This window comes from Fundulus heteroclitus, unplaced genomic scaffold, assembly GCF_011125445.2.
Source record: "Fundulus heteroclitus isolate FHET01 unplaced genomic scaffold, MU-UCD_Fhet_4.1 scaffold_39, whole genome shotgun sequence".
Lineage (NCBI taxonomy): Eukaryota > Metazoa > Chordata > Actinopteri > Cyprinodontiformes > Fundulidae > Fundulus > Fundulus heteroclitus.
In genome coordinates this window covers 3,146,470-3,173,050 of record NW_023396803.1, presented here as the reverse complement: position 1 = coordinate 3,173,050, position 26,581 = coordinate 3,146,470, and the positions used below count along the sequence as shown (strand labels likewise).

The 26,581-nt window shown below is 42.1% G+C and overlaps 1 protein-coding gene across 3 annotated transcripts in view; it reads left to right on the top strand.

The window, feature by feature from the left end:
- tesmin (testis expressed metallothionein like protein) overlaps positions 1-14,431 on the top strand; it is a 45,676-nt gene extending 31,245 nt beyond the window's left edge. The window contains exons 7-13 of one of the 3 annotated variants that reach the window (XM_036130888.1): positions 155-183; positions 296-381; positions 3,204-3,275; positions 3,566-3,668; positions 8,692-8,832; positions 9,702-9,805; positions 14,068-14,431. In XM_036130888.1, coding sequence (XP_035986781.1) covers positions 155-183; positions 296-381; positions 3,204-3,275; positions 3,566-3,668; positions 8,692-8,832; positions 9,702-9,805; positions 14,068-14,251 — 719 coding nt within the window. In that variant the 3' untranslated portion in view covers positions 14,252-14,431. Of the gene's footprint in view, positions 1-154; positions 184-295; positions 382-3,200; positions 3,276-3,565; positions 3,669-8,691; positions 8,833-9,701; positions 9,806-14,067 lie in introns of all 3 variants that reach the window. The other 2 variants (XM_036130887.1, XR_004929111.1) reach the window with 2 other exon arrangements.
- The last annotated feature ends 12,150 nt before the right edge of the window (positions 14,432-26,581 follow it).

The window sequence follows — 26,581 nt, the reverse complement described above, 5'->3', positions numbered from 1 at the left end:
AAAGAGCCATGAGTAACATTGCTGAAGTATGTTTGAATTAGGTGTGACAGCAATAAAAAAGGGGCCAAACTCAGCAATTTCAAAGCAGCATAATTTGAAATGTGAGCCGGTGGATGTCGAATAATGTCATAACTCTTTTCTACATTTTAATCAGTTGCCAGTGTGTTCGAGACATCCAAAGCGGTAAGAGAATATTTTATTAATGCAGTTCCAACTATGCCCTTTTGAGAGAACTCTGTTCTTAATGGTTAGTTATTCATGATATTAATGTATTCAGTGACATATTTATCCTTAGCATACTGACCACCATCAGACAGCTAGTTCGCTGTATGAGTGCAGAGTACAGACAACCAACATCCAACCTCAGCCTTCACTACAGAGGTAAAAAATATAGAAGTTGAATGTTTATCAAGATATTAGTAGTAAAATATTTTTTTCTTAACCTGTATGTCTGAGGAAAAAATTTAAGCATCTAATAAGTTTTGCTATTTAGAAAAAATAGTCGTAACTATAAGCTAGTTTTTAGAATGCAATGCTGCTAATTAGTGTGAATGCACTAATAATGTTCTTGTTTCTCCATCCATCCATTTTCTTATTCGCTTTATCCCTCATGGGGTCACAAGGGGTGCTGGTGCCTATCTCCAGGAGTTCAATGGGCAAGAGGCGGGGTACACCCTGGACAGGTCGCCAGTCTGTCACAGGGCAACACAGAGACAGACAGGACACACAAACATTCACGCACACACTCACACCTAAGGACAATTTAGAGAAGCCAATTAACCTAACAATTATGTTTTTGGACTGTGGGAGGAAGCTGGAGTACCCGGAGAGAACCCACGCATGCACAGGGAGAACATGCAAACTCCATGCAGAAAGACCCAGGGCTGGACTCGAACCCAGGACCTTCTTGCTGCAAGGAAACAGCGCTGCCCACTACTCCACTGTGCAGTGGAGTTCCTGTTTCTCTTGATTTGTTATTCTTCCTACTTCTTATTCTTCTGGTTGCTTCTGTACACTTTTTGATTCGGATATCCTCCTACAATTTTTTTCTGTCTCAACCGCTCAACTTTTAAACTATTCAGCTCATTAAGGACTATATCTTTTGGTATTGATACATATTATATTTTTTAAAATTATAAAAAAAACAAATCTGAAAGTCATGGCCTTGTTGAAATTAATGGAAAATCATAAAAATTCAGCAAAATTCAGCTAAAAATGTTGTGCTCTTTGACAGCTTACTGCTCTCGCATGGTAAAATCTCTAGAATCCCCATTCAACTTATACAATGTTCAGAAGGCTTTAGGCTATCTTCTGTTATCTTCGCCTTTTGACATATTTTATACTTTTTCTAAAATTAGAGTATAACTTTTATGCTGAATTTTTTTTAATCAAGATTTCAGGTTTACAATGTATTTCAATGACAGAATTCTTCAACCGCAAGAGTGGCCACTCCAGGTTTATTAATACATTATATTTCTCCAAACAACTCCTTCTCACTTGCTCAATTTTCACTCTATATACATCAATTATACATCAAAATGTAGGTATTTTTGCCTGGATTCAGAAAATGTAACCCTTAGTAGCTATGTTTACATGCACAAAATTTCATGATTGGTTTAAAATGTATTCAGATTAAATAATCGGATTGTACCATTTATATGGGCCCACAATCAATTAATCCAATCATAATGTGTGTTTATATGCACCTGGCTTTATTCAGAATATAACCACTCGGACATGCGCAGTTATCAAATTCTCCTTAAAAACCACAAAAGAAGAAGTACTTCTGTCTTTGCCAAATTACAAACATAGTAAACAAATCAGTATTATACAACTTCGCCTGTCTTTCGAACGCCCAGGCTGGACTTGCACCAGGTTCTAATTACGGCTGAAAAGTTACAATTTTGAGCTTTCTGTTTTAGATTTCAAACAGAAAGGTATCGGGCACCCAACAGTTTTGCTTCCCGACGTAGTTCTGCCACTCGCCAACGCTGAAATATGTCACGTTTATGACGTCACACATGCACACTCGGGTCAGTTTGCCACATTCGGATTAACTTGAGCCTGACAAGTGTTTACATGCACGTTTGATCAGATTATCAATCAGCAAAACCACCCCTCTCATTCGGATTGCAATTTCATTCCGATTGAGTTTATTGCGATCATCATATTCTGATTGGCTTGTTTACATGACATATTTTATTCTGATCAGCCGTTTATTCCGATTACTTTTGTCCATGTAAACATAGCTACTGGTGTGAGATTTATAGATTTTCCGCAAAACAAGAAAACCACACACCCTCGATACAAATACAATTGGAGATTCTTCAAAAATCAGACCTGAAAATTTTCGAATCATCTCCTTTCCTAAATTGATGTACAGACATCAGCCTTGCACCAATTCATCTTCAGACCCTTCTGGCACTCACAATTCAAGAATTTTTTTGATGACTGTTATCATTCTGCTTTGTTCGGGAGTAGCAAATATGCCAATCGCTGAAACAGCTTCAGACTGAAATCTTACAAAATAATGCACTGTTTTACATTGTCGCCACGCCTAGACCATTTTATCAGAAGCTTCAGACCCCATCACCACGAAGGCAGGATTAGGTGTTTTTTGTAAAGGTATTTTGTCATTTAGGTTGTGGCTCTGCATGTTTTGGGAGACCATAAACGATAATTTTTAAACCGAGTCTCAGAGTGGACAAATTTCAAAATGGCAGTTTCTACACACAAGCTGCATCTTTTCTTAAATAATAAAGTCATAAATTTGCCTCCCTCTGTAACCTACATCTGCATCACTCTCACAGATAACAACCAAGATACCACTGTTTGGTGTTGCGGCTTTGTTATGGGTAGCATCCTCAGACTCTTTCTTTCTAATGACCCCAGTCTACACAGCGTGTTGCCTGTGTCTGATCCCCAAGCATTGTGCTTTGTTCAAATTACATGAGTTTTCTTTTCTTTTTCATATGCCCAGTGTTTTTTTGGCAGTGTCACTGCACCACTAATATGCCCAGCATACATACAACAGCCTTTTCAATGGTGCTGTGTCCTCTCGTGTGAATGCAGATTTTTTCTTATTCGTTTATGAAAATTTGCTGTGTACGTCTCTGTGTAGACAAGGCCTTAGCTTGGCCTTTAAATGCTGCGATGCTGATTTAAACCAAAGCTGAGTTAATTTTCACCTTTTACCCCAGTAGACATGTTGGAGCTTTGTGGGAGTTGAGATCCAAGAAGCCCTGCCACTGTACCAGATCGAGGTGCCTCAAACTGTGAGTCAACCATCTTGTATTTACTGTCAAGTTTAGTTATCTTTTTAGAATGCTGACGTAAATAGCTGTTAGCTTTTACACAATAACTTACCATTGCTCTAACTTTAATTGTTTGTGCTAAAAATTAGTTATTTTTAATTCATTCAGCTTGACTTATCCGTCTGAAATATTTTCTCTAGTTTGTGTCAGAGTCTGTCTGAATTCTACTTTGCTATTTCACTTAAAGCCACATGCGATCAGGTAGCTCACAGAGACAACAGGAAGTTATTTTTTGTTTTTGTCTTTTTAAGCTACTGTGAGTGTTTCGCTAATGGAGTGATGTGCAGCAACTGTGACTGCTCTAATTGCCACAACAATGAAGAACATGAAATGGAGCGTCATGAAGCAATCAAGGTTTGACAATCTAAGTCCTCTGGTTCACACAGTCTTTTGAAAGACTGTTAGATATAATATGTCCAGGGTTCTCACCAGGAATCCCAAGGTATTCCCGGGACTTTTGCGGGTTTGTTATGTGGTGCAGAACACCAACAAAACCCCGTCGTTGGGCTGGCCCTTAAGCTAATAACAGCTAGCGTTAGCTCCTGTTGTATGGTCTAATGTACACATAATTTTGACAAGTGACAGTTGATGGCTCCTTACTCTGAAATGCGCTGGCGAGAACCCTGATGTTACAGTAGTACTGTCGAGGTATTTAAACATCCATTGAAGGACATGTACCTATTGGCCATTTTATTAATATTATGATTCATGTATAATTATTGCTTGTGATCACAAATAGTGAATCACCCAGTCATGTGGCAACAACTCAATATATTTGAACATCTAGATGTAACAACTGCTTGCTTAGTTTCAAAGCAATCATCAAAATGGGAAAGAAAGAAGATGTAAGTAAATTTGAATGCAAGATTGTTGATCATGTTGTTAGGGATTATGAGATTACCGAGACTGGACTGCAAAGTCGGTTACCATGGAAATTACAGATATCACACTGATATCATACTGTGCACACCCTTGGATGGATGTACACAATTGGTCCTACGTAATGTCTGTGTGAGGAATGAACGGGGCTCTCTCTGGCGTCCGGTAATCTGCCCGTTGCATTGTTGTGTATGAGAGTCCAGAACTGAAGCTGTACATATCCCTCTACCTTTTAGATCAAATATGGTCAAATATAGTTTTAGTTTCAAGAGTCTTTTTATTACTACAGAAGTCTACAATAGAAACACCACATTATTCAGCAAAGTAATCTGGGGTGACTGCAGTAGGTCAATTCTTTAACAATGTGGTGGCCTAAGTATTGAATGTAGATGCTAATCTGCAAGATTAGCAGATGACCTACCAGAATTTAATGTATCATCTTCCAAGTTTACAGAAGATGGTCAGAAAAATATAAAATCTCCTGTAAATAGCAGCTGTCCAGTCTAAAATGCCTTGTTGATGTCAAAGATCAGAGAGAGCAGACACAGGGCTGTAGAGTATAGTGATGGGGGGCAGAGTGGGGGCCTCTTCCTGAAGTCCAAGATCATCTCCACAGTTCTGAGCGTGTTATGCTCCAGGTTGTTCTGACTGCACCAGAGAGCCAACTGATCATCTTACCATCTGTAGGCCGACTCATCACCATCCGGTAAGAGCATAATGACCATTGTGTCATAAGCAAACTTCAGCAGTTTGACTGATGGGTCTCCTGAGTTGCATTCATTGGTGTAGAGGGAGATGAGCCGTGAGGAGATCACACACCCCAGTGATAATAGTCAGGGTGCTGAATGTGAAGTTCCCCAATACTCTACTCTGTAGTGGGGCACTACTCTGCTCTATTTAGCTCCACCTGTTTGCGAACGTTTCAGCAATATATATATATATATATTTTTAAGGCCATCCCAGGTATCTCCGGCCCTGTTCAAGAGCAGGGTTACACCGAGTTTTGATGTGAACACGCTTTTCAGTGAATGGCCAAGGGCAAGAAAAAGCAAGAAGTTTTTATTTCTCCAAGGCATTTTTATTAACAGCCACTATGGATGGAGTGGGTCAAACCGAAATACAGTTTTACTATTTACAAATCATGAACTACACCTGAGGGTGAAAAAATTACACTTCAGCTTTCTATACATAGACAAGCTTTTTTCTCTAAAGAGTGTTTGGTGTAAAAAACATGCTGATGGCCACTGATCAAACCATCGTGTGTAGGAGAACGGTAGCGGGGGCTGCCCGCTCCCCTGACCAAAGATCAATCAGCATGAATGATCAGTAAAATAATTTCATAGTGGTCAAAAGTCTGTGTTTTTTCACTGTTCCTTCTTGTCGATCCCACCATGGCAGAGGAAAAAACATCCTCTTATAAAGCCCCAAATTTAATGCCGTAAGGCAAACTTTGGAGCAGATAAGTGTCTCTCTCGCTCTCATCCTTGTTTTGCAAGGTGAGGACCTTGCTTTAACTTCCATATACTTCCATTCCTTTTCAACCCTTTCTATGGCCTGTTATGTTTTTCAGTGAGAATGAGTTGGTTGTGGACTGGATCTCCAAGTGTAGTTGTCGAAGGTGTCAGGTTTGAGAGCGCCAGGCTCTCTGCTTTTTGTTGACGTGGTTCTGTTGAAGTCTTCAGGCCATAACCTCCAGTAGGTACAAAGGTTGTCTGGTTGGAAGTCAGTTCCTCTAAGTCTGAGGATATAGTACTCAGCTGGAGAAGATTGACTGCTCTCTTTGGTTCTTGAGGAAGGTTGAGAATTTTTGTTCAGGTTCGGCCTCTCGCTAAGGAGTTCAAGTATCTTGCTATCTAGAGTGATAGTTAAAGTCTGGTTGGCTGGCTCATTCAAATTATGTTGGCCCTGTCTCTGGATGGATGGTTTGGGGGTCATCAGGCTTGGAATCAAGGCAGGGGGTTGTGGTGTGGACTGGGTTTGCCCAGGTTGAAGCAGATCTTGGCCCTGGTCTCAGCTTGTGGCTCGGGTGGCCTGCTCTCCTCCAGCCTGGAGATGGGATCTCTCCGATGTGGATCTCTCCGTCAGGTGCCCTGCCGGTGGCTGGCGTCTTGATACACTGGTGCATTGGTGGTTCTTGTTGACCAAATTAGTTGTTTGTGCGTGTGATATTTTTCCTGTTGTTTTTTGTTGTTCTTTCTATATCTATACCTTTCTACAGGCATGGAAGCAGACTCAGATAATGTTATCTTGCACTCTCTTTTTTTCTTCTGCTCTATTTTGTCACCTTTTCTCCCTTTTAATGTTTTGCCTCACCTTTCTCTCTTCCATTCTTTCTCTTTTACTTTTCTATTTCTGTGTTCATTGAATTTGAAATAATCCCAAAATATGCCTGTGCAAATTCTCTGTTATCCGGATCATCGCAACATCAAACAGGCTTAACTCGGAGGCAACCGGACTTTCGTTAATTTTTTTCTGAATATGTTTCGACTCCTATCCAGGAGTCTTTGTCAATTCTGGCAATTTAGGCTTGCACCAGATCGATAGGTGTTGAAACATTTTCATAAAGAACTGAGTGAAAGTCCGGTTGTTTCCGATTTAAGCATGTTTGCTATTGTTTGTTCTGGTGAAAAAAGAACAGAGATAAAAAGGATGTTCCCTTAATTTTCTGAACCATCTATCCATCTAGGAACAAGGCCGGTAGAATAAGATCCCAGATCCAAGGGCCTCAAATGAGCTTCCTTCCTAAAATGGCAGTCTTCAGCCTTGGAGAATGAGGTTGAGGTCATACAGGCTTCTGATCAGGATGCCTTCTTGGTACCTCCCTTTGAAGGTTTTCTGGGCATGTCCCACTAAGAGCACACCTAAGTAAAAATCCAGAACTTGCTGAGGGGACTAGTTATTCCTTTTGACCTGGAAGGTGCTAGGCAGAATATAATTTCTAAATGCACAACGTATCAATCTTTGAAGCAGATAAACTATACCAGATGGCAGAAGACCACACTTGGTGTCAGCTAAGATCAGAAAACTGAGACTACAATTCACACACATGCCAAAATTAGGCAACAACAATTTAGAAAAATGTTCTCCCATCTGATTGGTCTCACTTTTTGCTACAAAATCCAGATGATAGGATCAGAAGCATGAATCCATCCTACTTTGTGGTAAATATTCAAGCTGCTTGTGCCTGTGTATAGTGTGCAGGGTTTTTATACGTTCTTGGCACACGTTTGCTTGCAAAAATATTTTTACTCCTTGAACCTTTCCACATTTTGTCACATTACAACCACAAACATAAATATTGTTCATTGGAAATTTATGTGAAAGACCAACACAAAGTGGTATACAATTTTGAAGTAAGAACATTATACATGATTTATTTATAAATAAAAAACTGAAAAGGACATTTTTTATTCAGCCCCCCCTAGTTAATACATTGTGGAACAACTCTTTGCCGCAATTACAGCTGCCAGTCTTTTAGGGTATGTCTCTAGCAGCTTTGTACATCTAGTGACTGAAATTTAAAATACATTTTTTTTGCAAAACGGTCAAGCTGATGGAGAATGTTTGTGAATGTTTGTGAACAGCAGTTTTCAAATCTTGCCATAGATTGAGTTTATGTCTGGACTTTGACTGGGACATTCAAACATATGTTTTGTTTTAAACCATTCCGTTGTAGCCCTGGCTTTATTTTTAGGGTTGTTGTCCTACTGGAAGGTGAGCCTCTGCCCAAGTCTCAGTCTCAAGTTTTCTTCCAAGATTGCCCTGTATATGGTTCCATCCATCTTCCCATCAACTCTGACCATCTTCCCTGTCCATGCTGAAGAGAAACACCCCAGAGGAGGTGCTACCCAGTTTTCCAAGTGCTCTAACAGGATGGAGTGATCGACAGTATCAAATGCTTCACTGAGGTCCAATAGAACCAGCACGGTGGTTCTTCCACAGTCTGTATTTATATGGATGTCATTAAAAACCTTGATCAGGGCGGTCTCTGTACTGTGGTGAGCACGGAATCCAGACTGGAAAACATCAAAGTAGCTGGTCGTAGTTAAGAAGGTGTTTAATTGTTGAAACACAGCTTTTTCAATAATCTTACTTGTGATGGCCGCATGTGCAACCACACAACAAATGATTTGGTAATGATTTCATTTAAATAAATCTCATATTTTAGGCTTTGGTTCTGGAGTTGTGAGTGATTGCCTAGTGGTTCGAGCACAGCAATTGCGTCTTAGAAAGGGTTCACATTGGCATCACGTTGCGCCCTCCTCATTGCTAAGGAATGGGTTTATTGTAGAGGACAAATTTTTTTGAAATGTATATGTTGCAATAACAATATAAAGAATAAGTACTATAACTGACTGAACAAAGACTGAATTCAACAAATATAAAGTTCAAATATTCCTGAGTTTTCTCTGTCTAGATTTTATTATGTGCAAGAAAAAAAACGGATTAATTCTCAATCATTTTTTTCTTCTTTCTTCTTGTTTTCTGATTTTTGTAGTTACATTTAGGTCGAAATCCGAAAGCCTTCAAGTCTCCAAAGATTGTCGGTTGGAAGTCTGGAAAGGCCAAAAGTTGGTACAACAAAGGTTGCAACTGTAAACGTTCAGGATGCCTGAAGAACTATTGTGAATGCTATGAGGTTACTTTCCTATCCCTCCCTCCCTCACACACACACACACACACACACACACACACACACACACACACACACACACACACACACACACACACACACACACCACAATCATAACTCTATATTTTGATGATTTTTTTCTTTAATACATTATGTTTCCACATTAAGGGTTTGAGGTAGTTCTTTGTTTTTGTTTCTTACTTTGTATCTGTTGATGTTATATTTCTTCAGCTGTCTATTTTGATATCAGACATAATTTTTGTTCATTCAATAAAATTCCTTTTGTGATGGTATCTAGGAACCCTCTTTTCATAGAGACAAATTCCCTTGTCACAGCTAGACAACTAGTTTATTTATGTGGGTTACCTGAAATGACACGACCTGATAGCAGAGGAAGCACAATCCAACAGAATAAAATTCAATCCAGTCTCAACAATTACAGCAAAGTAAATACATAGTTGTTTTAAAAAAATGTTTTGTTTAAAATGTTAACTCTCAAATTATAAAGAAAAATTTAGAAATTTTTTTTTTGCATGCTGCAGCACGGGTGGGCGCTGTTAATTGGTGAAATAGCTAATGTCCCTACGGACAACTTTATTCGTGGGAAGAAAAATTCAGCTCACAGGTAGGGATGGGTACTGAAACCCGGTATGAAAATGGCCCTGGGGCTGTGTCGGACGGTCCTCGCGGACCGACGGGCTTCAGCCTTATCGGTCCTCTTAACAGTAGTTTTAAGGTTGCATTAATTTTTTTCAGCACCACAACATTATTTTGCCGATCTTCTCCACACAGCTTTAACACACCCTGATAATTGTGTTAAATTTGATCTTGCCAATCATCAGTGAAATTGACTTTTCGTTCTTATTTCTTTGCAGGCTAACATCCAGTGTTCCTCCAGCTGCAAATGTGTTGGCTGTTTAAACCATACAGACAACTCTCAAGTGGGTGACAAAGAGAATGTGGGGAAAGTGAGGCACACGTGAGTTTCCCATCTTTAACTCGGAACAGTTTGCAGCAAGATTTTTTCTTTAAGGTTGGAATTTCCTTAGGATTTTTTGTTCTTGAGACCAGAATGGGCATTTGGAGTAAAAAAGAAAATCTTTCAAACTAATTTTCAAACTTTTTTTAATGCTGTCAGGGGTGATGGAGATAGAGAACCCAAACAGAAGTAAAAAGTAGGCCAAGTCAATATTATTGGGGTTTATTAGCAACAAAGCTGACAAAAGTTGTTTGGACAAGGAAACATCGAGCATGTCACACAGAACTTCTCAGACCAAATACATGACTAAAACTATCAAATTCTAAGATGACAAAGAAACTCGTAATCATGAAAACAGGTAGTTAATTGAACACTTTGAAACAGTAAAACCACAATAACACAGGAACCAAGATGTACATAGATAAACACTCATTAAAGACCAGACTAAAGGCATTTTTGCTCACAAACTCTGATAATGTTATTAATCCGCAGCACTACTAACCACATAATAGAATACTGAATGTGCAAAAAACATGGTTTTGCAGCCTTAAAACTGACCGGAAATTGGGCTTGTGTTTGAAGTTCTGGAGACATGGTTCCCTGTAAAACATTATAATTTAGGGCCATTGTTGTGTATAATTAGTTGTATTTAAGTAATGTCCTCTTTAGGGACAAAACTTTATTTCATTTAAAAAATTTTTTTTTCCAATTCAAGAGTTATTTTGGCTCAAGAGTGTGATTCCTCTGTAGTTGGAACACACCCTCCGGTCCCCCTTTTTAAATAGGGGAACCACCACCCCAGTCTGCCAATCCAGAGGAACTGCCCCCGATGTCCATGCAATGTTGCAGAGCCGCGTTAACCAACACAGCCCCCACAACATCCAGAGCCTTAAGGTACTCAGGGCGAATCTCATCCACCCCCGGGGCCTTGCCACCGAAGAGCTTTTTAACAACCTCGGCAACCTCAGCACCAGAGATGGGAGAACCCGACCCAGAGTCCTCAGGCTCTGCTTCCGCAATGGAAGACGTGTTGGTGGGATTAAGGAGGTCTTCGAAGTATTCCGCCCACCGAAACACGATGTCCCGAGTCGAGGTCAGCAGCACACCACCCCCACTGTAAACAGTGTTGGTACTGCACTGCTTTCCCCTCCTGAGACGCCGGATTGTGGACCAGAATCACTTTGAAGCCGTACGGAAATCTTTCTCCATGGCCTCTCCGAACGCTTTCCACGCCCGAGTTTTTGCCTCGGCGACCAGCTGAGCCTCCTGCCGCTTCAACTGCCGGTACACATCAGCTGCTTCCGGAGTCCCACAGGCCAAAAAAGCCCGGTAGGACTCCTTCTTCAGCTTGACGGCTTCCCTCACCGCTGGTGTCCACCAGCGGGTTCGAGGGTTGCCGCCGCGACATGCACCGACAACCTTGCGGCCACAGCTCCGACTAAACGCCTCAACAATAGAGGCGCGGAACATGGTCCATTCAGACTCAATGTCCCCCGCCTCTCTCGGGACGTGTTTAAAGTTCTCCCGCAGGTGGGAGTTAAAGCTCCGCCTCACAGGGGACTCTGCCAGACGTTCCCAGCAAACCATCACAGTACGTTTGGGCCTGCCCGGTCGGACCGGCTTCCTCCCCCGCCATCGGAGCCAACTCACCACCAGGTAGTGGTCAGTGGAGAGCTCCGCCCGTCTCTTCACCCGAGTGTCCAAGACATGCGGCCGCAGATCAGATGAAACAACAACAAAGTCGATCATTGAACTGCGACCTAGGGTGTCCTGGTGCCAAGAGCACATATGGACACCCTTATGCTTGAACATGGTGTTTGTGATGGACAATCCATGACGAGCACAGAAGTCCAACAACAAAACACCACTCGAGTTCAGATCAGGTGGGCCATTCGTCCCAACCATGCCCCTCCAGGTCCCACTGTCATTGCCCACGTGAGCGTTGAAGTCCCCCAGCAAAAAGAGGGAGTCCCCAGGAGGGGCACTCTCCAGTACCCCTTCCAAGGACTCCAAAAAGGGTGGGTAATCTAAACTGCAGTCAGAACCCGTCCCCCCACACGAATGCGGAGGGAGGCCACCCTCTCGTTCACCGGGGAAAACCCCAACGTGCAGGCACCGAGATGGGGGCAACAAGTATGCCAACCCCAGCTCGGCCTCTCACCATGGGCAACGCCAGAGTGGAAGAATGTCCAGCCCCTCTTAAGGAGACTGGTTCCAGAGCCAGAGCGGTGCGTCGAGGTGAGTCCGACTATCTCTAGTCGCCATCGTTCTCAACCTCGCGCACAAGCTCAGGCTTCCCCACCAGAGAGGTGACATTCCACGTCCCAAGAGCCAGCTTCTGCAGCCGAGGATCGGAACGCCAAGGTCCCCGCCCTCTACTGCCACCCGTTGCACAATGCACCCGACCCCTTTGGCCCCTCCGACAGGTGGTGAGCCCATCGGAAGGGGGACCCATGTCGCCTCTTCGGGCTGAGCCCGGCCGGGCTCCATGGGCAAAAGCTCCCGGCCACCAGACGCTTGCCAACGTGCCCCACCTCCAGGCCTGGCTCCAGAGTGGGGCCCCGGTGACCCGCGTCCGGGCGAGAGAACACGTCCAATAATCGTACTCATCATAAGGGGCATTTTGGGCTGCGCTTTGTCTGATCCCTCACCTAGGACCTGTCTGCCTTGGGTGACCCTACTAGGGGTCTGGTCCGCATTGCCGGCAGTAAGTCGGACTCGTTTCCGGTGAGAGTTGGACTCCGCCAAGGTTGCCCTTTGTCACTGATTCTGTTCATAACTTTTATGGACAGAATTTCTAGGCGCAGCCAAGGTGTTGAGGGGATCCGTTTGGTGGCCTTAGGATTGCGTCTCTGCTATTCGGGGATGACGTGGTCCTATTGGCTTCATCAGGGCGTGATCTACAGCTCTCATTGGAGCGGTTCACAGCCGAGTGCGAAGCGGCGGGGATGAAAATCAGTGCCTCCAAATCCGAGACCATGGTCTTGAACCGGAAAAGGGTAGAGTGCCTTCTCCGGGTTGGGGAGGATGTGCTGCCCCTAGTGGAGGAGTTCAGGTGTCTTGGGGTCTTGTTCAGGAATGAGGGGAAGATGGAGCGGGAGATCGACAGGCGGATTGGTGCAGCGTCTGCTGTGAAGCGGGCGCTGTACCGATCCATTGTGGTGAAGAGAGAGCTGAGCCAAAAGGCGAAGCTCTTGATTTACTGGTCGATCTACGTTCCTACCCTCATCTATGGTCACGAGCTTTGGGTCGTGACTGAAAGAACGAGATCCCGGATACAAGCGGCTGAAATGAGTTTTCTCCGTAGTGTGTCTGGGCTCTCCCTTAGAGATAGGGTGAGGAGCTCAGTCATCCGGGGAGGACTCAGAGTAGAGCCGCTGCTCCTCCACGTTGAGAGGAGCCAGTTGAGGTTGCTCGGGCATCTGGTCAGGATGCCTCCTGGACGCCTCCCTGGTGAGGTGTTCCGGGCACGTCCCACTGGGAGGAGGCCCAGGGGAAGACCCAGGACACACTGGAGGGACTATGTCTCCCGGCTGGCCTGGGAACGCCTTGGGATTCCTCCTGAGGAGCTGGCCCAAGTGGCTGGAGAGAGGGACGTCTGGGCCCCCTACTGAAGCTGCTACCCCCGCGACCCGACCCCGGATAAGCGGAAGAAGACGGACGGACGGACAGTTATTTTGAAGCAATTCACAATACGCCTTCAGTAATGTCCATTCTTTTTATAGGATAACAAGCTCTCTGCTATGAAATTATGTGAAAATGCAATGAGGGCAGTACTGGTATTTTTTCCTGTTTTGACCAATTTAACTGAAGTTTACAAAATAGCATTACTTATTTTGGTCAAATTAACCAGTATAAATAATTATTTGATTCTGATGGGTTTTAGATTTTAATTTTTTGGCAAGCAAATAATCTGCTTGCCCTATAGTACATCTGATCATTAAAACTTCAGTGATTTATTTATTTTTTTTAAACTGCTGCGCTAAATTCTGCGCTAAATAGCTCATTGGTCACACTCTTATGGACCACTGCTGAAATTTTGTCCGTCCTCTGTGGTAAATGTTTTTCATGGGATGTTGTGTGAAAGCCTGATAGGTAATTGCTGTATTTAAACTAATCCTTGGAAGAGTTACTACCTCTCTAACATGTTGCTGATAGCATGGGCCGTTGCCTAATTTTATTTAATAAAACATAACTAAACATAAAAGTACATCTTTATTTTAACCTTGTGAACATACAACCTCATATTTGTGTGTTATCAGATGTTCTGCATCAGTGTTGACCCATGAACTGGTGGAGACTGTGTGTACGTGTTTGCTGGCTCAGGCAGAGGATGCTGAGAGAGAGGCCCAGATGCTTACTATAGGTCAGCATTTGATCTTGATCAAGTTTGGACACTGTCTCTCAGAGATTGTCAAGGCTATGTTCAGCTACAGCCCACACTAACACTTTCAATGTAGAACTAGAAAAATACTAAACCCTAGTATTTTTGTAAAATTGAACCTAGTCAAGCAAAACAGGTTAAGTATATTTGCATGTTCTAAAATCTGTATTGTGGTGTTTAAAAATTGTTCTGATCTTTGTAAAACTTTGAATTTTGTAGTTTATTAAATAGCCGAATATGAAGTTGAGTTTCTTTTCATTCTTACTTTGTTTTATTTATACCATAAGCAATAGTTAAGATAGGGTTGTTGTGCAATCAAGCCATGCGGAAATATCCGACTGAGTTGTAAGCTAAGAACTGTGAGACTTTTACAGGCAACAAAGAACTGCCCCCCTCAGCAGGATGCTGTTGCTATGAAACCAAGCTACACCAGACTTATCTTCCTCTTTGCCTGTGGACCCTCAAGGAGAGAGTCCGTGCTGGGGAGACCAATCACCGATGCGGGCTGCACGGGGCTCAAAGACTCACAAGCATCTGCAGGGTTGGCCAGGCTGAGTAAAGTCTGCTTTCTGTGAGACTAACATCATGATCAAATCAGTGGTGGTCTGTCTAAGGCTACGTTCACACTGCAGCCTGAAGTGACCCAATTCCAATTTTTTTTGCCCATATGCGACCTGGATCTGATCTTTTTATGACAGTCTGAACAGCACAGATCGGATTTTTTAAAATGCGACCCAGGCCACTTGGATATGTGGTCCTGAATCCGATATGTATCTGATCTTTTCAAATGCGACCTGTGTCTGTACGGCCGGGTCGCATTTATCCGACCTGTACGTCACCGATACTCGACAAATGTCACTATTCTGCGTCCTGCTATGCAGAAGCGGGAAGAAAGACGACACCCATAGCGGACTACAGTACAATGAGAAGAGCAGTCAATGAAGGGAAACTCCAGTTAGAAAATAAATAAATTAATTAATTAATGCAACAGTGGCGCAGTGAGTAGCACTGTTGCCTTGCAGCAAGAAGGTCCTGGGTTCAAGTACACCCCTGGGTCTTTCTGCATGGAGTTTGCATGTTCTCCCTGTGCGTGCGTGGGTTCTCTCCGGGTACTCCGGCTTCCTCCCACAGTCCAAAAACATGACTGTTAGGTTAATTGGCTTCTCCAAATTGTCCTTAGGTGTGTGTGTGAATGGTTGTTTGTCCTGTTTGTCTCTGTGTTGCCCTGCGACAGACTGGCGACCTGTCCAGGGTGTACCCCGCCTCCCGCCCAGTGAACGCTGGAGACAGGCACCAGCAACCCCCGCGACCTCATGAGGGATAAAGCGGTTTGGAAAATGGATGGATGGATAATTAATTAATGCGCGCCAGCATTATAATCCATGTCTACTTCCGCAAACACTGAGGACGCTTGCTACGTGTGACGTCATCGCTTCCTCTAATGCGCATGTGGGACACTTAGGTTGAACGCTTTCAGTTCACACAGGAGATCACATACAAGTCGCATATATTTGGAAATGTGAACGACCATGCAAAAAATCAGATTTCACAAAAAAATCGGAATTGAGCATTAAGACCTGCAGTGTGAACATAGCCTTAGCTGTGCAGGAGAAAGCTGACCTGGGACCCAAGCCACTATCCAGCAGGAATGCAGAGACACCATGCCGCAATCCCCGCTTCCACATGCTACAGTGCTGAGTTTCACAGGCCAGAGACCTGCATGAAGGACCCAGGAGGCGCCTCCTCACAGCCACGTTTCAGCCAGCCACGTAGCCACTTATAGCTGGTCAAACAAACAGCCTTCACCCAACCAGCCTTCACCCTCGCTGCTTCCACTGCTTTCAACTGGATGCCCATAGTGAACTGAACTGACACGAAGACACAGACAGGTTTGGCAGAGTTGAGCAGGGAAAGTTAAATAGGTTATTTATGGTTTCACTGTGTTTTTAAAGCTTGAGTGAGCTTACAGGATAGCTCCCGTTAGCTTCTTTGAAACCAAGCGTTGCTGATGAGTGTGTTTTTACAGTTATAACAAACCGTATTTCCATAAGGGTTTTATACATAAATGGGATAATAATATTTGTGTTCTCCGGTCCGATTATTACAACTAAATGGAGCTTAATGTCTTTCCAAATTAGCGCGGAATGTCTGCTAGCATAATGCTATTAGCTTCCCAGATAACAGACAGCGTACCTACGGTTTGTTTTAAACATATGGTTTGTTTCATTTCGCTCCGCCATCGTTCGATAGTGCTATGAGCGTTATTATTGCATTAATGTGGAACATTAATGTCGATTTAATTGTGTCTTGTATAACTTTAGGACAGACCTCTCAACATTTATCAAAAGTTAAGAGTGAGATTATGCTAATTTTCAGGGGCCAGGGCGGAGCTGGGAGGCGTTATTGGGGAGGAATAACGCTGAACAATAACATGTTATTGTTCTCCCTGTGCATCCAATTTTTGAGCTGCTTAATCCCTCATGGGTTCGCGGGGGTTGCTGGTGCCTATCTCCAGCGTTCACTGGGCGAGAGGCGGGGTACACCCCGGACAGGTCACCAGTCTGTTGCAGGGCAACACATAGACAGGACAAACAACCATGCACGCACACACTCACACCTAAGAACAATTTAGAGAAGCCAATACAGTCATGTTTTTGGACTGTGGGAGGAAGCCAGAGTACTTGAGGGACTCCGGCTTCCTCGACTCAAACCCAGGACCTTCTTGCTGCAAGGCAACAGCGCTACCCACTGCGCCACTGTGTAGCCCATTAAAATAAAGTAGTTTTAAATTATTGACTGTATTATTACACTGTTACACATTAATCTATGGGTTTGTTTATCAGTGTAGATCTATAACCTCATTGGTGAATCAGGCTGAGTTTCATCAAGCCTATATGGTCTGACATTTAAAGCACACAGGGGTTCACGCTGTGTCTGTATGCATGATCCAGCTGCTGATGTTTTCCCTCTTTTTAGCTCCACGTACTTCTAGGCTGTGTTAAGAAAATATCTTAGTAGGGCAGAAGGTGTGTCTCCCCTCTGTTGCTGGGTAGAATAACAGGGCGTTTTATTGCCCCCCCGGGGGGGGGGTCAGAAGGAGAGGGGGTCAACCATCCTCCCTCTGAGCTTTGCAGGAGGAGCTCTAAAGTTGATAAAAAGAATGTTTTTCCAAAACTTACTTGAGACAGACTTCTGCATCGTGCTGTGAAATCATCTTGATTGTTAACGTAAACTCTGTCTCCATATTTAACTTGTATGAATTAAATATGCATATTACACTGTTCTACCTTTACTACCTTTTGATCAATGCTTTCTCACTTGAGGCCAAATCTGGAACCCGGGTAAGATAGGTTTTCAATAGCTGTGTAGGAGCAGGCCGGTGTACCCATTCTTTAACATGGTGCCATGACGTCAGATTTAGCAGTAAGCAGATGAACTGTTTGAATATTGGACACGAAGGGAGTCTTGTCAATAGCATCACAGGGTCGACCCAAAACAGGTAAGGAGACATTTATTCTCCATTGGCGAAATGTTAGATGTTTAGGCTAAATTGAAAGTGGTGCTGTGGATGAGACGTTCTCTTCTCAAAATATCAGAGGTTGAACAGAGATATTAATATGATAGGATTGAATGGAATTTATGTTGAAACCGAGAAAGGACTGAATAGGATTTATGTGTCTGCGTCAAAAAAACGTAAAATAAGATACAAACCAAAAAGAGAATAAAAGCCAAGAAGCCTTAAGTGGTGAGGCTGTCGAAAAATAAAATCAAACAAAATAAAAAAGATAAAAAACAAAGACAAAAAATATGTCCGGAGGATTGGCCACACGGAAACCAGACTGACAAACTGGTGATTTTAGGGCTGAGAGGCTGCGCTACCTCTTGAGAATTTGGGACGCTCATAAAGAAGCAGGGAATAGAGAACTGCCGAGAATACGTAACATCTTTAAGTTGAGGCTAGGAATAGCAAGACCCTAACACGGTGAGCTGTAATAGAAGAAAATAGAGAAGAAAATGGAGAATTAAAAGGGGCCCCAGGAGAACAATAGGATTGTTTTCCAGCATCAGAACGGGGATTCTGATGCACAACGGTTAGAGAAGGAGATATTAAAATAAGACAAAGTTCCGTTGAGCGGAAGGGTACTAGTGTAGACCCTCTTTGTGCGCAAAGCTGTCTGTGTCTAAATATTAATGTTTGTTATGTCTTGTCCAACATTTTGAATGTCTCGGTTGTGAATGGGACCCATGGAGTGTGAGTGAGAAGCACAGACTGATTGAGCCTGCGGATCTGCAAAGTGTGGGTGTCTCTGTGTGCATTTCTGCTTGGGTGTGTGTATGTGTCCTCATGAGGGTGTCAATTTCCCCACGTGCATGGGCCCCAAGATAAGAGAAGTGCTGTGGAGCAGAGTGTATTTGGTTAAGTAAAAAGTGTTCATTATGGAGCAAGAATCTGGCTAAAATATGGGTAAAAAACTAAGGGGAATGTGGAAATCATTGAAAAAAAAGGTTGATGCATTAATGATGTTTGTTAAAGTGCAGGAGAAGTTTCAATGGAGAAAAAACGATTTGAGGTATTGGCTGCAAGCTGATTGGGTGAGTTGCATTGGGAAGCGCACGGCCAGCTGCATTTTGGTGAGTTTTGGAGTAATTTTTTATTTTAAACTGTGGCCTAAAAGTTAGAAAGAGGTTAGAAGTTTGGAAAGTTGTTTAAAATTTGGGAGAACATTAACCATCTGTTTGAGGCATTATAAATTGGGAAAAAAACAAAAAAGAGGAAGATACCTTCTGTAAGAGTCCAATTTTAATTAGCGTTATCTATTGCAAAATAGCATTTTAAAATGCCTAATGAACTTATACACTTTCAGAAATAAAATATAATTTGCGATAAAATAGTGATTAAAAGGTCTTCATTGTTTGATAGCCCTAGTTAAAATACATAAATAATAATAACAAATAACATAGATATAATTTGTCAGACTTAAATCTAGCTGATAAATAAAGAGCAGAAGATAGCACCCTTCTGCTCATTTGCAGGCCTGGGAAAACACGAGTAAGCAAAACTAAAAAAGGTAAAAAGTTAAGGTTAAAATGAAGCTTAATGGTATGGGCAAAAAGATATTGCGGTTGATTTGACAGATTTTGTTAACCCTGCATTTAGTCATGAGTCAGTTTTGAAGTCATCCTCAAATGAAGCAGCTCAAATTGAGGAATCTATGACAAATGTTAATGGCTTGCATCATTTTATTATAGATACTGATATTACAGAACGGCAGAAACTAGTAGAAACAGAAAATATTACGGAATTATTACAGGACGGTCCCCAAAGTATTCATTATATGTAACCACATTTTCATAGTCCCACAAAATGTAGATGCCCTTGTTAGAAAGTAATTTAGGAGCCGAGGAATATTTTCTATTTGTTAATTTGGTAATGTGCAATTTCTGGTGAATAAACTTTTCAACATCGTTGCTGGTGATCGATCGTGGCTGGCAGAATTTTACTTAAAAATTTTCTAAACAAAGGCACAAAACTGATTTTAGAGCCATTTTAAAATGTAACTTTAGTGTTTTTTATTATAATTTCTTCCTTGATAGATGTAGTTACACAGCATTTTCTTTATTCACTTTAGCAGAGCTTCCCAAGTTTGACTGGGACTCACAACATCTACCGGAAAAAATCAGTAGGATGGATCAGACACACAGGTGTGGATCCTAAAACAAATCAGTCCATTATGGGTGTATTATTTGTAGAAATAATGTTAGACAGCGTGTCCTCTTCAGTGTCTCAGCTGATGAACTTAACTCCTGATACGCTCGCTGGGACTATATTTGATACACCATTTGCCTGTGACTCAAAAGGAGGGGAGAAACACAACGCTTGAGTTTGTTCATTACTAAAAGTTAGTAAAATTACAGTTATTGGAAAACAACGTAGGAAGGGAGTAACAGTAAGCGGCAGATTGCACCAAACAATGTCTCTAATTTAATTAAAGGAGGGGGGCGCCTCTTCCGCTTTTCTGTTCATTTGATTCCAGATTTGTTGTTCCTGCGCATGGATGCGGATGGCATTGTGACGGATCAGTGCAGACATGGGGGAAGGAGCAGAGGACCAAAAAGACGAGGTGGACATGTCAGAACTTTTTGAACACCTACAGCTGCTTACCCTGAGCCCTGGGCCAGGGATTGTTTCGCATCAGCAAGTCAGCCTGGCATGAAGTCCCAATACGGCCTCACATCCAGAAGGTCAGTACCCCAGCAAGGGGATAATGCTCCCATGAACAATGTTTACGCACCCTGGAAAAGTGGCCAACGCTCATGAACAGCGCAGATCCCAAGCTGTCAAGGGAAGTGACTGTATTAACTTTCTGCACATATTCAATTCAATTCAATTCAATTTTATTTATATAGCGCCAAATCATGAAACATGTCATCTCAAGGCACTTTACAAAATCAAGTTCAATCATATTATACAGATTGGGTCAGATTATACAGATTGGTAAAAAATGTCCTATATAAGGAAACCAGTTGATTGCATCAAAGTCCCGACAAGCAGCATTCACTCCTGGGGAACCGTAGAGCCACAGGGAGAGTCGTCTGCATTGTACATGGCTTTGCTGCAATCCCTCATACTGAGCAAGCATGAAGCGACAGTGGGAAGAAAAACTCCCCATTAACGGGAAGGAAAACCTCCGGCAGAACCGGGCTCAGTATGAACGGTCATCTGCCTCGACCGACTGGGGTTACGGAAGACAGAACAGAGACACAACAAGAGAAACAAAAAAGAACAGAAGCACACATTGATCTAGTAATCTGTTCTACATTAGATGGTAGTAGCGGGTGAGCCGTCTTCTCTGGATGATGTCACAGTTAACAGAACGCCAGACCAGGTGTACCTACTATGAAGAAAAGGAGAGAGAGCAAAAAGTTAAAAGCTGAAATGACGACAGTCATTTCAATGTAATACAATGCAAAACTGAAGAACAGTAGAAATCAGTAGAGTGAGAAAATTAGACCCTGATGTCCTCCAGCAGCCTAGGCCTATCACAGCACAACTATAGAGATAGCTCAGGGTAACATGAGCCACTCTAACTATAAGCTTTGTCAAAAAGGAAAGTTTTAACATTAGTCTTAAAAATAGATAGGGTGTCTGCCTCACGGACCAAAACTGGGAGTTGGTTCCACAGGAGAGGAGCCTGATAGCTAAAGGATCTGCCTCCCATTCTACTTTTAGAGACTCTAGGAACCACCAGCAGACCTGCAGTCTGAGAGCGAAGTGCTCTGTTAGGAACATACGGGGTAATCAGAGCTCTGATATATGATGGAGCTTGATTATTAAGGGCTTTATACGTTAGAAGGAGAATTTTAAATTCTATTCTTGATTTAACAGGAAGCCAATGAAGGGAAGCTAAAATTGGAGAAATATGATCCCTCTTGTTGATTTTCATCAGAACTCTTGCCGCAGCATTTTGGATCAGCTGAAGGCTTTGAACTGCATTTTGTGGACTTCCTGATAGTAAAGAATTACAATAGTCCAGCCTTGAAGTAACAAATGCATGGACTAGTTTTTCAGCATCACCCCTGGACAGAATGTTTCTAATTTTGGCGATATTCCGGAGGTGAAAAAAGGAAACTCTGGAAACCTGTTTAATATGAGATTTAAATGACATGTCTTGGTCGAAAACAACACCAAGATTTTTAACTTTATTACCAGAGGCCAAGTTAATGCCATCCAGATTAAGTGATTGATTAAGAACTTTATTTTTTGAAGACTCTGGCCCAAAGATTACAACTTCTGTCTTGTCAGAATTTAAATGCAGGAAATTTAAAGTCATCCAGTTTTTGATGTCATCAAGACATGACTGCAGTCGAAGTAACTGATTGGATTCATCAGGATTTATGGATAAATATAGCTGAGTGTCATCAGCATAACAGTGGAAATTAATCCCATGCTGTCTGATAATTTTGCCAATCGGAAGCATATATAAGGTAAATAGAATTGGTCCAAGGACTGAACCCTGTGGTACTCCACAGGTGACCCTAGAGTTTGAGGAATATTTATTATTAACATGGACAAACTGGAATCTGTCCGACAGATAAGATTTAAACCAGCCTAATGCTTTTCCCTTAATCCCTACAGTATGCTCAAGTCTTTGTAGGAGAATATTGTGATCAACTGTATCAAATGCAGCACTGAGATCTAACAGGACAAGTATAGACACAAGTCCATTATCTGAGGCCATGAGAATATCATTGGTGACCTTCACCAGAGCTGTTTCAGTGCTATGATGAGCTCTAAAACCTGACTGAAACTCCTCAAGTAGGTCATTACTTTGTAAATGTTCACATAGTTGATTAGCAACTACTTTCTCAAGAATTTTAGATAAGAAAAGAAGATTAGATATAGGTCTGTAATTTACTAACTCATCTTGATCAAGAGATGGTTTCTTAAGTAAAGGTTTAATAACAGCTACTTTAAAAGCCTGTGGTACATATCCATTTACCAAGGATAGATTAATCATGTCTAAAATAGGACCACTGATCAGAGGGAATACCTCCTTAAACAACTTGGTTGGGATTGTGTCTAACATACAGGTAGAAGGTTTAGATGAAGCTAAAATTTTAGATAGCTCAGAAAGCTCTACTGCTTTTAAACAGTTCAGACACTGCGCAGGTTCTAAGGATTCCTCCAATGCTGCCTCACTTACTGAGGACGATGTAATCATGTTTTGGAGGATGCCCATTATTTTATTTTTAATGGAATCAATTTTATTTATGAAGAATCCCATAAAATCATTACTGCTAAGAGCTAAGGGTATGGATGGATCAACAGAGCTGTGGCTCTGGGTAAGTTTGGTAACTGTACTGAAGAGAAATCTAGGATTATTCTTATTCTCCTCAATTAATGATGAAAAATATGCTGCTCTAACTCTGGAAGGTTCTTGTTATACAACAATAGACTGTCCCTCCAGATTAGGTAGGATTCATCTTGGTGTGTAGAGCGCCATTTTCTCTCCAATTTCCTAACATTGTGCTTCAAGGAACGCAGCTCTGAATTAAACCAAGGAGCCAGCTTCCTGTGAATAATCACCTTCTTTTTCAAGGGAGCTACATTGTCTAATGCAGAACGCAATGACGAAGTCATACCGTTTACAAAGACATCTATTTGTGAATTGGAAGAAACAACATTGCTGCCATCTACAGAGCATTTCTGCAATACGGAGGATATTAAAAAGGGGACAGACTCTTTAAGTTTTGATACAGCATTATCCGATAAAGATCTACTATAATGGAACTCTCTTTTGGGGGTGGAGAACTCAGTTAGACTAAACTCAAATGTAATTAAAAAAATGATCAGATAGGACAGGGTTGTGAGGAAATACTATTAATTCTTCACAATCAATGCCATATGTCAGCACAAGGTCTAAAGTATGGAGCCAAGAGTGCGTCGGTTTATGCACATTTTGAGCAAAACCAATTGAATCTAGGATAGTTTTAAAGGCTACACTAAGGTTATCACATTCTGTGTCAACATGGATGTTAAAATCACCCACTATAATAACCTTATCAGTATTTAACACCAAATCAGATAAGAAATCTGACAACTCATCCAAAAACTGAGTGGAAGGGCCTGGTGGACGATACAAAACAACAAACAGAAGAGGTTTTATTGCTTTGCAGTTTGGATGAGGGAAACTGAGGGTTAAATGTTCAAAAGAACTGTAATTATTAATTGGCCTGGGACTAATTAATAAATCAGACTGAAAGATGGTTGCCACTCCTCCTCCTCTTCCCACAGGTCTGGGAATGTGGAAATTTGAATAATTGGAGGGAGTTGACTCATTTATACTAACGTAGTCCTCTTGTAGCCAGGTTTTTGTGAGACAAAACAAATCAATCTGTTTATCAGAAATCAATTCGTTAACTAACAAAGTCTTTGGAGGGAGAGACCTTATATTTAATAGACCACATTTAATTGTTTTATTTTTAGGTTCAAGGTGAACCGTATTGATTTTTATTAGGTTTTTATGATTTGTTCCTTTTAGATCAGTTTTTGATCTGTTAAGTTTTGGCCGTGGGAAAGACACCGTCTCAATATGATAATGGATGGGTAACAGTACAGAAGCTGCAGAGAGGTGTGTTAAACTACGGCTCTGCTTCCTGGTCTGGACCCTGGGTTGTCAGCATTTAGGAGAACTAATAAATCCGGCCAGATTTCTAGAAAGAAGAGCTGCACCATCCAAAGTAGGATGGATGCCGTCTCTCTGGATCAGACCAGGTTTTTCCCAGAAAGTTCTCCAGTTATCAATGTAGCCCACGTCGTTTTCAGGACACCACCTAGACAACCAGCGGTTGAATGATGACATGCGGCTAAACATGTCATCACTGGTCAGATCAGGCAGGGGACCAGAGAAAATTACGGAGTCCGACATTGCTTTAGCAAACTCACACACCGAAGCAACACCAACTTTAGTGACCTCCGATCGGCGTGACCGGGTGTCATTAAATTAAATTAAATAAATCCCATAAGTAAGTAAGTAAGTAAGTAAAATTTATTTATATAGCACTTTTCTCAGATAAAAATCACAAAGTGCTTCACAGTAAAATACAAATACAAAAAACAAAAAAACAAAAACAGTATACAGCAATACTAAACAGCATTTTAAAACAAAATGGAAAAACATACAAACGAAACCATAAAACCCACATGTCTAATCCCATACCGCCAGCGTGTTATTCACGCTGGTGGTATGGGATTTAAATGACATGTCTTGGTTGAAAATAACACCAAGATTTTTTACTTTATTACCAGAGGCCAAGTTAATGCCACCCAGATTAAGTGATTGATTAAGAACTTTATTTTTTGAGGACTCTGGTCCAAAGATTACAACTTCGGTCAGGTCAGAATTTAGATGCAGGAAATTTAAAGTCATCCAGCTTTTGATGTCATCAAGACATGACTGCAGTCGAAGTAATTGATTGGATTCATCAGGATTTATGAATAAATATAGCTGAGTGTCATCAGCATAACAGTGGAAATTAATCCCATGCTGTCTGATAATTTTGCCGATCGGAAGCATATATATAATAAAGAGAATTGGTCCAAGGACTGAACCCTGTGGTACTCCACAGGTGCCCCTTGTGTTTGTGGAAGATTTATTATTAACATGAACAAACTGGAATCTGTCCGACAGATGAGATTTAAACCAGCCTAATGCTTTCCCCTTAATCTCTACAGTATGCTCAAGTCTTTGTAGGAGAATATTGTGTTTAACTGTATCAAATGCAGCACTGAGATCTAACAGGACAAGTATAGACACAAGTCCATTATCTGAGGCCATGAGAATATCATTAGTGACCTTCACCAGAGCTGTTTCAGTGCTATGATGAACTCTGAAGCCTGACTGAAACTCCTCAAGTAGGTCATTATATACCAAATTGTTCTGCTTTACCGTGCTTCACTTCCAGATTGTATCCCATCACCCCTTTGAGTTCAACCACTGAAGCCAGTCTGCGTTCCAGCACATCTAGCTTTTCAGCTGTGCTCCTCCCCTTCCAGAACTGTCCGTTCACCGCTTTAGTGAGCGCGCCATATGCAGCCGGCAGCCTGATAAAGGCTAAATGGCTACCGAAATCCGCTGTATTTGCTGATACATCAAAAATGCACCAAATCCAATAAGTAGAAATCCAAGTATCCTGATTCCAAACATGCAAACGTTTCAAACGTCCAGGAATGACAAAGTCGAAAGACACACCGTTTTCCATCCAAGAATATAGGGTGTATTCCAGAAAATGAGTCAAATCAGGACCTAACGGGTCCCCCTTTCATTGCCTACCCGTCGAAAAAATGTTATCAATAGCATTGAGAGACCAGCTTACCAGATCCATGTTTTTCAGATATCGGTTGATATGAAGAAAGTGCTCAGAAAGACAAGACATAGCAGTAGAAGCAGGAGAGGGGGAGAAGGGTGAAAGTTGGAGAGGAGAGAAAAACACGACTGACCTCGAAGAGAGACAGAACAGAATATTAGCAGCTTCCCTTAAGAGGTCAGACACTGAACGTCTGCCTGCTCAGTTTGACATTACTAAACAATGCTTTAGTGCGGGGAAAAGCCATGTAGATTCGACATTTGTAGTAATTTTTTATTTTTTCCAAGATGGCTGCTGAGGACCTGTGCAGATGAGCTCTGTGAGGTCCTCAGCTACATCTACAACCTGAGCCTCAGCCAGGGGGTGGTGCCCACCCTGAGCCTCAGCCAGGGGGTGGTGCCCACCCTGTGGAAGACCTCCTGTGTGGTACCGGTTCCCAAAACGTCGCACGCCAGGGAACCGGCCCACTTCAGACCAGTTACTCTGACCTCCCACCTGATGAAGACCATGGAGCGCCTCATCCT